Source organism: Zonotrichia albicollis, chromosome Z, assembly GCF_047830755.1.
Source record: "Zonotrichia albicollis isolate bZonAlb1 chromosome Z, bZonAlb1.hap1, whole genome shotgun sequence".
Taxonomy (NCBI): Eukaryota; Metazoa; Chordata; class Aves; order Passeriformes; family Passerellidae; genus Zonotrichia; species Zonotrichia albicollis.
This window is the reverse complement of record NC_133860.1, coordinates 36922094-36936539: the sequence shown is the minus strand read 5'-3', so window position 1 is coordinate 36936539 and position 14446 is coordinate 36922094. Positions and strand designations below refer to the sequence as shown.

The 14446-nt window shown below is 33.7% G+C and overlaps 1 protein-coding gene across 1 annotated transcript in view; it reads right to left on the bottom strand.

The window, feature by feature from the left end:
* Window positions 1-14446, bottom strand: part of CWC27 (CWC27 spliceosome associated cyclophilin) — a 98260-nt gene that overhangs the window by 22738 nt on the left and 61076 nt on the right. The window contains exons 11-12 of the mRNA XM_005492981.4: window positions 9506-9603; window positions 210-319 (exon numbers count right to left, since the gene is read on the bottom strand). Coding sequence (XP_005493038.1) covers window positions 210-319; window positions 9506-9603 — 208 coding nt within the window. The remainder of the gene's footprint in view (window positions 1-209; window positions 320-9505; window positions 9604-14446) is intronic.

Sequence of the window (14446 nt, the reverse complement as noted above, 5' to 3'; positions counted from 1 at the left end):
TGGGAGCCCTTTCAAACACACAGTGAAAATTCATTTGCCTGTCTACCTGGGTAATAAAAATAACTATTTTTATAAATAATAACTTTCTTCTAATAGAAAATGAAATGACAGATTTTTAAACTCTGCTTTTATACAAATGAAGAGAAAAACATATTCAAAAATGAACATAAGTAATTTTCTGGATTTTTTGTTGCCCAGGCTATCATTACCTGATCTTCACGGGAAACTCCTTTCTTTGGCTGTTGCTTTCGCTTGTCTTCATATTTTCTCTTCTCTTGAAGGTATTCTTCAACAACACTGTTTGGAGCAGGTTCCTCCTCTGAATAAGGAAACATATTTGGTTAAACAAATTTAGGTTGGTTCCATGATTTAGTGTCTTTTTGGAGATAAAATACCAAGCAAAATACTCCCATAAAACATTTCAGTTGTACTGCTTTCTCAGCAGTAGAATGATTTGCTGTTTGCTGAAATGAAAAACACAACACTGCACTGGGCAGACAATGAGTCAAAATATTTTTGTTTCAATTATATTTTACTATGGAGCCAGAGAAAGCAGGATAACAGAAATAAAACCACTGATGAAAACTGTTGAAATTCCTTTAACCAGATGACCTTAATTTCTGAAGATCTTGTAGCAGTTGAAATGCTATGTGTATTAATATTCTGTGACTATTTGTTCAAAAGTAAACAAATACAATTTATAGAAAATGTCATACTTTTCCTCTTTTGTAGGCTGAAGTAGCCACAAATCAAGTCCTTGATTTTGCAATACGGAAAAAACTCAGTAACATTTAAATTCTTAACAGAGTCCATGTTGTTAATCAGGAATAAGCTCTTTTTTATATAACTCTTCAGGAATAAAACTATTTCTTATAAAGTAATATATGGATAAGTCAAGAGTTACTTTATCTTTTTTAACAGTGTCTGCACTGCAGAGTATGCACTGTCCCATTAAATTATTAATTAATAAATTATTCATTAGTAGTTTAATGGGACAAAAACTGAACTGGAAAATTGATCAATATCATACTTTCACATTAATTTCTTCTTGAACAGCATTAAGACATTGTACATGCTGATTTAGTATACTTAAAATTTATGAACTCATATTTACAGAATTGCTATTCCTGGTAACAAACAGAAGATTAAACCCCCTGGAAGTTCATTGCAAATGATGAACATTTGCAAATGAAAACATTTTTGGAGAAAACTGTTTCAAGAAATTTCAGGATTTATGGCCTGGTGAACTGCAAATCTAAATGCATTTGTTGTTATCAGGTTCTTTAGATGACTGCTGACAGCTATACAGAAAAAGTTTCTGATTCCAAACTAAATTTCTCTTGCAACTCAAGTTTTCTATGAAGTTTATAAACACAGCCATTTGCAATAAAACAAAATAAATTTGTAATTATATATCTACATATAAATAATTGCTTAAATTCTACAAATAAAATATCTTATTTCCTTTTATCTTAATTTCTACATTGCATTTGAAAAAGATTTAAACACTTTCTACATTGTATTTAACAGGTACTATGGAAAATGATCAAACATACTTAATACCATTCATTCAGAGCTGGGTTTTTTTTTGCTGTTTTCCAGTTGATATGTTGGATATAATCATGTACAAAGTATGACAGGTAGCAGCAAGACAAAGAAAGAAAAATCCATCTTCCAGAATGACCAAAATAGATAAATGCATACACACACACATTTAGCAATGATTAAACAGCTGCCTGAATGAATTAAAATCTGCCATAAAATCTTATGCAGCATACTATCAGATGAATTGAGGAGAACAGAAGTTCACAAAAAAACTACCACATATAATTAAAAAGCTCAGTATTTCCTCTTATTATGCCATTTTCTTCTACAAATTAAAAATCTTGTTCTTAATTCAAGACCAACCCCTAGTCAAAATAATGCATTAGTTTTAGGATAAATGCATGTATTCAAAGTGTTGACTACCTGGAAACAACATAATACCTTCTTTTACTAACATTTAGCCCCTAGATAAATAAATTGAAGTAAAAAAACATCAGCTTCCATATAAAAAAACAACCTTTCAGGTGACATTTAGCTAAATGAGTGCTTTGAAGGGAAGCACTTACCCCATGATGAATATAATTGCCCATCTATGATAAGCAAAAGAACTGAGAAGAGCGTTCTTGAGCATGTTTGAAAATGCCAGCCAGAAACTGGCCACGAACATTTAAACCTTAAATCCACCCATACATATTCTGAAGTTAAAGATGTGGTCCTTAGTCATATAGATCTTCTGACTAAAATTTAATTTAATGTAGTGCAGCTCAAATACAATTCTTATACAAAATGGACGAAATTCCCCTGAAGCTGTGTGTTTGTGTGTTTTTATCACATTCCTATGTGTGCCACTTACTGTTAATACAAGTAATTTAAATTTCACTTAAAGCCTTCTTTTGGTATTATTGTTTCTTGGGTCTTTGCCTGTCAGAGGCTTTCTAATCCTCAACTTCATGCTCTCTGCCTCCTAGGAAAGCCTTTTCATAACTCAGACAAAAGATAATCAGATCCACTTGAACTAACTTCAGAGTGACTCAACCAAAAGAGCTGTACCCTTGTACACATCATAGTTTTCCAACATTCATTAAAATTACTTCAAAACATGCTTGTATTTCTTCATTAAGTCCTACAACCTATCACACACCATTTAAAGCAAGCAACAAAGAGCCTCTAAGCCAATCAGTTATTAATATTTTAAAACTTGAAAACTCCAATGATTATAAAACTACAGAGTGCTGTTTAACAGAAATTATATATTCAGTTTTTGATAAGCAGGAATTATTTGACAAACTTTGTGTCTGACTGGTAACTAGCAACCAAGGAAAAAAGTCCAGAAGAGAGCGATGTGGTAAGAATAAACCTTTTTAAATGTAAGAGTAGATTGCTGTCTACTACTTTATATCTCCCAGTTTGCAACCCAGACTCCCTGCAAGTGTTTTGCAGCTGAATTGAAAATAAGAGGAACAACAGCACTGTATGATGGACTTGACATTCATATCAAGCTTGACAAATTTACGTCCAGCTTGCTCATTCAGCAAAAATACAAGGATCGTGACTTTAATATTAATCTCCTTAATCTAAGAGGATTTATTTAGACAAAAATTAATGAAAAATGGCATGGATACACAAAAGTAAAAGAACAATTAAATTCAATTTAGGTACCACAAGGTGCAGAAGATAATTTAAGTTACAGGAATCTTGTTCCCTAGTAGGATCTCACCACAAAGTGTAAATAACACGAAGAATATAATTTCTTCTTTAGTTTGAACAAGCTGTTGTACATATTACATCAGGAAGGAAGGTGAGGGGAAAAAAAAAGAAAACAGATCATGTTCCTTATTGAAAATACATTTCATCCTACATTCAAAAGAATTTATAAGTAATTAGCTATTTATGTAAGCTAGCTTGTTACCACCAAGAAAGTCTTCATCTTACTGTCTCAAAATAATTTCTTTCAGACAGATTCTTCTATCCAGAAATTATGGCCAGTACATGCCAACATAATGATGTAATCTAATTTAAACTTTGGGTTTGGGACATGGTTCACAGTCATAGTCTGAAACTAAGAGGGATATTCTAAAGTCTTTAAAGCAGAAAGGAAGATATAGATTAAAAAAAAATATGAAAGACCTTATTTTGCTCACACTTAAAACAAGAACAGTTCAAATGATGTCCATTTTTAACTAACAAATGGAGGAGGCACAACAAAGGCAAAACTTGATCCAATGGCTTTGAACTAAAGTGAGTGGATAGTTTAGGAATGATCAGTTCCTAATAAGAAGTGAAGCAGAAAAAAAGAAAGCTTGGTAATTTTAAGCTTAATTGCTAAATCATCTGGTACATTTAACAGCATAACAAACACTCAACAAAAGATGTATCAGAAGTATTGCATTTTCAAAACTGCAATTTTATCCTCCACTAAATGAAACCAAGAAATATGAATCCTAATTCAGCTGCCTGTGGTAGATCAGAACAACATGATCACTGCTTATGCTCACATTGGTATTGCTCTTGAAGACTGGGCTCCATTCCTAGCACTGCAGGTAGTGTAACTTTGCCATAACAAGTCCACCAATTGTGGCACAGATAGGGTAGAATTCGAAAAAAATGCAGATCTGAGAGTATGTATGCAATTTTCCACAGTACAAAGTCTTTTAAGCAAACCACCTTGTAGTAATTATTGTTCTTGTACTTAGAATCTGTACGAAACTCTACAGATTTTATTTCCTTTTAAGAAAGAGACAATGAAGCTGTGCATAAAACACTTGTTAGAAAATGAAGCACACTTTATTTGGTGAAAGTATTACCAGAAACACACATGAAGGGTAGAAAAAAATACATATTGTGACAGACAAAAACATTCTGATTCTGAAGATTTCATGTAACCATAAAAAACTAAGAGCCTATAGCATTGAAAAGGATCAATGGAAGACTTATAATTTTTCTTTGATGAGATACAGCTAGCATGAAGATATTTACACACAGTTATGTATTTAACATTACAAAACATTCTGGATATGCTAAAGCAATCCCATTAACTATTGTAATGAAATTTTCATATGTAATCATGACTTTATGCAGAACTGAGGTAAGATAACAAGAAAAAATGTACGAAGATGTGCATATAAAAATGCATCCCAGTTTATTTAGCAGGGTTTGTGTATATTTGAAATGTAGCGAGCCCATAAATTTTCCTCAGTACTCTTTAGCAACTCAGATGACACATTTCATATGATAAAATACCTACTGGACAGAAATACCAAAAAATGCATGGCATAGCTAGACTAAATACCAAAGGATCAAAAAATCCTCAAAAACTTTTTGTTTGAAGAGAAAGTAATTATGATTGAATGTTTTGGTGAATTAAAATAAGAGACCTAAAACACTTTCCTGTATTACTTCAGTATATTCCACTTTCAGCTCATCAATATTCAGCTTATATTGCATTATTTTGGAATTGTAAGGGTATGCAGTAGTCATTTAAAAATCTTACTGAGACTGACATCTTAAAAAAGAGAAGTTGTTTTTGCTCCAAACCAAATAAAATCCTCACAAATTATAAAAGAAATTCCAATATGCCATAATATTTCAGGAATTAAAATAGAGTTCCTATCAGAAGTTACAAATACAGAACTTAGAGACACTTTGGATAATTAATAACCGAAACAGATAACTCACTTCTTCCAGAATTAGGAAAAAAAATTATTACAGCTTTAAATATTACGTATCTGAAACTTATAATACAGTTCAGTGTAAAGTAGTGTAAAAATAAATATACCAGAAGAACAATATGAAATAATTTTATGCTTGAGAGAATTGGTAACATACTCTCCTGTATTTAGGACCAGCTCTACTTGTTTTCTACTTAGGTTTTCTTTGCCTCTTCAAGAACTGTTTAGTTAATGTCGCTATAGCTCTGGCCTGCCTAAGATTCTAAAGAGCCACTGTTTGCCAAGAAGTTAGGTAAGAGTCAGGAAATATTTAGCAACTGTGAACAATTGAATGGATTTGCTTACAGAATGAGCTTCCATGGTTGGGCTGATTACTAGATTTTCAGTTTGCTACAGCGAACAAAGCAACAGTTCTAGAACAAAGTTACTAGTTCATTAGTGAACTCAAACACTAAAATCTTACAAGTAATTCCTAGAGGTTCAAAACACTTATCTGAAAGACCAGAGCAGATTTGCAAAACAGTGTGAACTACAAGTTTCTAGTAAATGCTTTCTGAACCTTGGAAGGCACACGGTCCTAGTCTAAAATACAGTTAATTTTCAAATGTTGGTGGATTTTGAGCACTTGCTCAAGATTATTACTAAAATCAAAGCTGGTATACAGCGAGGTTTTGGCCTCTTTTCTTCTGCAGACAGAGAGACAAACAGAAAAAAGTAGTAGGAAGGGGACTGCACAGCGATTCTGGGTATTAGGAGATTAAATGTAATAAAAAATGTGAACAGTGGGAGAAAACAAAGTTTTGCAAAAATGACAGATGAATACTTTGATACAATGCAGCTCTACTGTATATACTGAAAAAAAGCCTCCAGACTTAATGCATTTATGCTGCAAAGTTCCCAAACCATCAAAATTCGGATTTTGTTATTTTCAAAATCCTGTTAAAGTCCCAGACTTCAAGAAAGTATCTTTCCATGTAAGAAAGGGCTTAATTCTTTGAGTGCCCCTGACATTATCCAGACTTGAAAATAAAACAGAAATAAAACATATTGTTACACTGGAGCACTTGATTTTGAGAATTTTCTAAACATTTTAATAATTTGATTACCGTATCACAATAAAAAACAAACAGAAAATGCCTCAACACTAGATGCCTCAGTAGAACTCTTATCCTTGAATGCTGGTTTTCACATTAGTTTTAAGGTTTCCCTACTCAGACAGTATTTTACAGCATTTCTGTTTTCTCATGTATGACAAATTTCATAGTCAACAGATTATTTGTCCATTTACAAAAATGTCCTAACAAGAAAAACTAAAATATTACTTTCTAAATACTTCTACTGTTTAAAACCAACATATAATTAACTGGACAGATGCTGTTTGTCTGAAGCAGATTTCACTGAAGTACATTCCCAGGTTTACTCTACAGAACTTTGAAAATTCAAAAAGATCTTTTTTGAATATTTGATCAAGTACTTCAAAATGTTGAACTAATTCAGCTCTCAAATGATAGTGTTTGATGTAATTTCTGGCATCACTACAACAAATGTCACATAAAAGAAAAACATCTTATCTAAAGTAAGGTCTTGACAGCAGTCTGGCATAGTCAACAATACTATTCACCAATTGGAAGACTGGTTATAATCAAACATGTACAGAGGGAATTAATTTTTTTCTTTGACCTCTTGAAACAATGTAAACACTTAAATTTTCACTCTCCAGTCCTTCCTAATTAATCTAACCTCCAAATAAAGAAAAATATTAGATAAATATAATATGAACAATTTGAAGAAGTGATACTAAATATGATGCCAATACTAATAAAGATCTGTGCAGTAAACTTAAAATAGATGTTTCATGCTGCTGACCCTTCCTGAGCATTCTCTCAGAACAAAACTCAATCTTGTCCAGTATGACCTAAGCCTTATTCTCACTGTTCTGTGATCTTCAGTGAAATTCTCCCACTATGGCTGCAAGTTCTGGCTGTGATGTAATGTTTATTAATCAAGCACAGAATCACACTAATGTGGTTACATAGCCTGTGAACTAACATTTCTTCCTAATGCAGCCAGCTTAAAGCATAGGCAGACGCAATGCAAGTGTCTGCACCATCTGCACAGGCACATCTGATACAGCATGACAACTCCCCATCCCGAATTCCCCAATAGGATAAGCAGAGAAAAATGGAGAAATTGGCTGCTACTTAAACATCAACTTCCTGATAGAAGTACTTTTAAAATATGTATAATTTCTCATATGTAAACTAATGTGGAACAGGTAGACTATTTATGTATAGCAAACTGTCTTCCATGTTGATATCTCTACTGTACTGATGAAAATTCAGGCCAATAAATATAAAATGACTAAGTGCTTTTAACTTTGGGGCAAAATTTGGTACAACACTTCTGTCAGAGTCCATTATATTGAAGATAAAGTTTTTCTAAAGTCTATTCTATTATTCCTCAGTTGTAAATTCTGTTTCACAATGATGGTATGCTTCATTCCTTTGACTTGAGATTTCACCCTTCTATCTCCCTCCCTACACAAATTACACATATCTTCAAGTATCTTCTAATAAATTTGTCCAAATAGTGTTCTGCTAGTTTTGTGTGGTCTTTTCCATTTTAATTGACTTGTTCATTATCCTTTTTGGTGGCACAATACTTGGAACTGAGTGCAATAGTACAACCACCCTTTCACAGGTACTGCACTTGTAGCAAAAACCACACAGTGACAGCCACATCAGAGTGTAAATTCATGTGCAGTTCATTTTCTAGTACAAGCCTGAAATCTTTCACTACATTTTCATTTATAATTTTATCCTTTACTACTTTGCATCTCATTTAACATCCTTTTAATTTTGCCTTAAATTTTAGAACATGTTTATTTTAAACATTTTTTAGTTAGGTACTCCACTGACTAGGTCAATAGGTTTTTTCCTGCCATCCATCTTTCTCAACAGGTACTGGAACAGACCCCTTCCTATCACAAAAAGGAAAGCCAAGATTATTCAAGATTATTTGTACCATTATCTGTAACCTGCAGATTTTCAACTGATTTATGTCCTGCCTGCTATTTATTTCAAAGAAAATAGAAGCCTCCCCATCAACCCTGGTATATAAGCTCCCTTTGCTTGAATAGAAGGTATCCTTCCAAACTGTACCATAGTCATAACTATTGCCCAAGTACTACTTTATTCTGTCACTGTAAAGGTGAATGTCCTCAAATAACAAAGCCCACCGACTGGCACCAGAACAGGGAGAAGTTAAAGCAATAGTGTAAGAACTGCCATACATGGCACTATTCAAGATAATTTATCATATATGTTCAAAAGGACTACACTTTACCTTTGCTATAACCCTACTCACAGTTCTTTTTTTACAAGGCTAGTGACAGCACTCATTATTTTGCCAGTGAGAGCTTATATTCCAGTGATTACTAGAACATTTTCAGCAATTCTTAACATTTGGTGCCAGATTTCATATACAAATTCATGATAATGTATTTTTTTACTTTGTCAAAGTGCTGACCAAGCTCCCCTGTTACTCAAGGGAGTGCACAAATTTTTCTAAAAATTATGTTATATTTTATGCCACTCTTGCAAATTGTGTGTTATCTGAATTTTGAAAAAAACTACTTTAATATTTTCTTTCATATTTCTATGGTATTGAGAACTGAACTAAGAATCCACTCTAAAAGTGTGTCTTGCAACCCCACAGTGTTTAAAGACAATTATTTGTTTCTTCACTTTGGCTAATTAAGGGTGTTTCATCCTCCTGGACTAAAATGTGCACTTTACATGCTATTATAAACATAGCAATTTATTCACATTTAAAAAGAAACAGAATATAAAAATGGTCTGACAAAGAAGAGGGCAGTTGAAGATGCCATTTTATCAAGGAAAATAAATATGGTAGTGAATTTGTGAATTTGTGTTCTATCGTATCTTATGACACATGAAATTTGAAGTCAGTAGCTTTGAGTTCAAAGTTAGCCATCTGCATTTAAGAACCTTTCCAAGTCAGAAAGTCAAAAAGACCCTGCAAGTCAAGAGGCCACAGTATGGATGTAACTAATGAACACTTAGGAGGAGAAATACTACATGATTTGAGAAAAAATGCTACCTATACAACTTCCTTACATACTGGCATCATTACATTACTACCATCCCTAAGGAAAGAAAAATATCTACATTTCAACAATATTCCACATTTATATACATTTATAAAATACAAAACCAAAAAAACCCTTTAAAACCAGAATGTTAACTGGAGATGTACACAAAACCTCTTACCTTCTTTCTCTTTAGGTCTTAAAGCTCTTTCTTCTTTTTTGTACTTTGCTTCCAGCAGTTCTCGTTTCAGCTGTCGGGCTTCCTTCCGCAGCTCCTCACTGCAAAGAGAAACATTTATAGGAATATAATCTTCTAAGATATACAACTACTCAGAAGAAACAGAGTCAAAGTTAATGGGCAGTAGATTTTTGATACAAACAAAGGGAAAGTACGGACTCACTGATGCTAAGAACATGGCTTAAAAATCACTTAGGACCTCAAAAAGTCCGTATTTTCATTAGCAGTGATAACAAAAGAACATTAACAGACATCTTACCTTAAGACCCCACTAGAAATATGTTAAGGAAATGAATACTAGAACAAGAAATCCCTATTTGAATTTTAATATTCTACTTAGCCATGAGAAGCACACGAAATCTGACACAGAGGTACTGCCAAATAAATACTGCATGTGTTATAAAATTTAGTTAACTCAATTAATAAATCCTGGTATTTTTCCTGGATTTTTTGGCTGGACAAGCAATGCAAGTTGCAAGCAAGTTGTTCAGTGACAAAGACATGAAATGTATATAAGCATATATTATTAGATATGAACATTAATTTCATTCTACAAATACCTACTGGGATAACATTAGAAAAAAGAAACTAAAATTTTCAAATCATTGTGCCAATATCAAATGAAATATTTTTCTTCATAGAATCACAATTTTTAAAGGACCTCTGAAGATCAGACAGTCCAGGTTCTTTGTTCAGTTGAGGGCCCAATACAGAAGGATGCTGAGAGCACTGTCCAGTCATGTTTTGAATACCCAAAAATGGAGACTTCAAAAAGTCTCTGGGCAACTACTTCTTAATCTCCCTCAATGCAAAAAAAGCTGTTCTGTAAATTGAATTTAAATTTTATTTCAGCTCATGCCAATTTGCAAGCATCTAATGGTTACCTGTGCAAAAGAAGTGATAATTAATTCAAATTATTCTGATGTTAGAATTTGTGTTTTGCACTTTAAAATTTTTTAGCTTTAAATTAGGTTCTTGATTTAAATTTCATCATAATCAATGAACTGCAGAAATTATTACAATGCAGGAATGTGACATGCAAGCATTTTCCCCCTGCACTTGTTTTATGCACCTTAATTTTCATCTGTAATACCACTACGCACTACAACCTTTTCTAAGCAAAAGACTCAAAACTGTTGAGTGATGACTACTTTTGATTTTCACTGTCACTTGTATATATGCACAAATACAGAAAAGCACATGCATAAAGCACTTGCAAAAAACACTAGCAAGGAAGACAGGCTATCACTGTAAAGACAGACTATCACTGTATTCAGCCAACCACATCAGGAGGTCTTTATTTTCAAGAGCATGGCAGAAGCTGCACTAAGCAAGATTAACAGCTTTTACAAAAAACTACAGTTCTACTTTTCTACCTGAAAAGAAAATCATAGGGGAAAAAAGGGATAAAGAGAGATTTTTGATCCAAGTATCTCCATTACTTTTCTATAAATTGAGGGTAAAACTGTAAAAAGCTGCATTAAAATACTATTACAGTATACTGCAACATTTTCTTATTGAAGTTGCGCAGCAGGAACAACACACATCAATAAAAGGTCATATGTTTAAAATATTTAGAGTGACAGACAGTGACAGCAACACAGAGAGAGTGGGTTATAAATGGCACTTGGGAATGACAGAGTCTAGCACATCGAAAGTTTTCTGTAAGGGGGACACACTTATTCTTTCTCCTTGTTAGCTAAACACTACTGCAGCATGAACAATGAACTAGCTAGTGACTATTATTCGGCCCCCCACGTCCTCTTTTACCCCAGCAGAAAGAGGTTTTTGTACCGAACACAGAAAGTCTAACTCTAAAATAGAGAATACATTCTAAAATATTTATTCAAGACCTTTCTATGCTCAGTACTAGGTCAATAAACAACTTTGATACTTGGCTCTTTACAGACTCCACACTAAGCATATTTTTTTTATTTCTAGGTGACTTTGCCAAATCAGGTTGGTGAGAATTGCCATCATTTCATCTTTGATGCCTAGGTCTTTGCACGCAGTAAATTTGCACTCAGGTTTCACATAACATAGTGTTACTTTGTAATCAATTATGTAAGTTCCTGCTATCCCTGGAAGTTTCTGTTGCTATAAAAGCACAGCCCTCTGCTCTATCCTTGTCTCATTCCTCCCTTGATTCCACAGCTACAGCAGGCTCTCCCCTTCCTCTTGCTTCCTGCTTCTTCCTCTTTTTCCAAGTTTCTGCAGCCTGGAAACTTCTGCTCTCTACATGCAGAGATAGTGCCAGAGCAGATGAAATCTTCCTCTGCAGAAGATTTAGGATCTAGTCAACTGGTTTGTAACACCAGAATTTTCAGATTCTACTCAGAACAATAAAATGATTTTATCTTCAAAATTTATAGTGATATTCCAATTGAATTTCTGGTTCAGCTGTGCCTTGGTTTGATAGGACTGTGAAGGGTGAACTGATAGGAACTCCATATGTTAAGAACTATGAGTACTTAGGTAGCTTTCTGCTGAAATCTAGTTGCATCCTGAAGACACCATGTATGGCGATGGCATCAGCTTTCCTAGTAAACTATTCTGAATGCACAATCAAGAAACAAAAACTCTACATTGTTAATTATGGTCACCACTCTGGCATCTCTTCAGCAGATTAATTCATACTCTTTTTAAAGAGCTCTTTTTAAAAGAATGTTCTCCTAATATTCACTTTAATCACATCTGTACAATCCAGAACTCCCTGCAGTATTTCCTTAGTCCTTCTCAAGATGGAATTCGGAATCAGATATACTGAGGGGTTTCAGCTTTCTTGCAACTCTCTGCTGGTGGTGCACTCTGTTCCTAACTCAAATAGCAGCATAAGGCCAACACTGCACCGAGCACTCATTTTCCACAATGACTCTCAATTTACCTCTTCTTGGTAATTGCTTACCAAAATGTCATTCAGCTGTTGTACTGTCCTGCAGCTACAATCTGCATTTTTGATTTTCAGCTATAAAATATAGCATTAAGTTATATTACAAGGATATTTTTACTGTATTGTGCCAACTTAGGTATTAAATTCAAATTATTAATAATATTCTGTTGACATGTACTCTATTAATTTCTCATGAGGATTTCTGAAAAATAAAAATAAGAATGTCACTGGCTTTCAAATAAATGATTGATACAAAACTACCTGTACTATAAACATTGCAGAAGTTCAGTTATTTCTCTAAACCAACACTTTCTGAACTTGTATCATGTAATTTCCTGCCTCCAGTTATCTACTACCTACAAAATGACACTAACTTGCATTAATTTTAACTTTGGTAATTTCTTTTTCTTCTGAAGAATGTACAAAACCATTCTCTTACACCTGGTTAGGAGAGAAGGAAGGCTAACTTTTCCTCATTTCTCTGTATCCTACCTATCACGATGAAACAATAGTTCTGTTCTTTGAATTCTTCTAGCTTTCTAACTTTTATTAAAATTAACACTAATAAACCAGAAAGCATTATATTCTCACCAAAGTTCTTACACTTAAGTTAGCAAACCCTGTTATCTGAAAATGTTTGATCTTAAAAGACGAGGGAGGAAATGTTTGAGAACAGCCCTACTGAGAAGGACTGGGAGGTGCTCGTGGATGAGAACATGAATATGACCCATCAGTGTGCACTCTAAGCCCAGAAAGCCAGCTGTGTCCTGGGTTGCATCAAAGCAGTGTGGCCTCCAGAGACATGGAGGTTATTTTCTGCTGTTACCATCTTAATAACATATATTCCACGCTTCAGCTTTCTAATATATATATATAGAGAGAGAGAGAGAGAGAAAATTTTTGTCTTTTAGATCAGAATAATACTCAGTTAATAAGAAATAAAATCAGCTGGAAATTTAGCCAAATATTTTAGGTTAAATGGATAAAATTGTTTTTGAGTGCCATGTACTGAAGGTGTTTTTCTGAAAGTAATTAAGGGCCTTCTGAATTTACAAAGTAAATTTATTCAAAACAGAGAGGTTCTGTATTTGACTTCACTTTGGCAAAAGAAAAGAGAACTGATGACAGAAATAAACAGTAATTGTGACTTTGGTGTATGTGACCATATGACCATACTTGCTATGCACAAGTCCAAAACCATTCCTCCTGCTCTACATACAGATATAAGCCTCTCTGTACTTGTAGGCTTCTGCACGCAAGTATATAAACCATAGATGCCTGTATTTATTTAAGCATACCAAGTCTCTAAAAATAAAAAATATTTTATATATAGACAAATAAGACCTAGAAAGGCACAGTATGTTATTCCACTGTGATTTAGGGGAAAAAAAAGGCTGCATATATTTAAAGCAAATTCAGCTATTTTCATCCAATGATGACAAATCTCAGAAGATGCTAAGATTCATTTGATGCTGTATTTCAATCACAAAGTGCTGGAAAACTTTGCATTCTATGCATTTCCAAATTTACCCGTACTCCAGTCTAAACTCTAAATTCCCTACAATTTGGAGTATTCACTCCTCCATCTCTAAACTCCATGTAAGACCCTAGAGAGGCTCAAACTCCTTGAGGTAACCCTAGAACACAGTCATTCACTGATGCTGGTACAACAAATATGAAACAAGACCACAGTCTTTCAAAACTGAAATATTTGGGTGGTGGCAAAACAATACAGATCACCTCACAGCTAGAGCATTTACTGAAATAACTGTAAATTTACAGTGGAGGAACTATTCAGAGACTAAACAACAGAAGAATCATGGCATCTTCATCACTGGGCCTGACATTTTCCTAGAATGCAAGTCACGGTTGAAACAAGAATTAATTCAGGGAAGTGCTGTAGTAATGATTAAAGTATTATTTTTGATGGCATAGTATGTTATTTTCCCTTTTTCTTTTTCAGTATTATAATTACATTGATTATATTTTTTTAA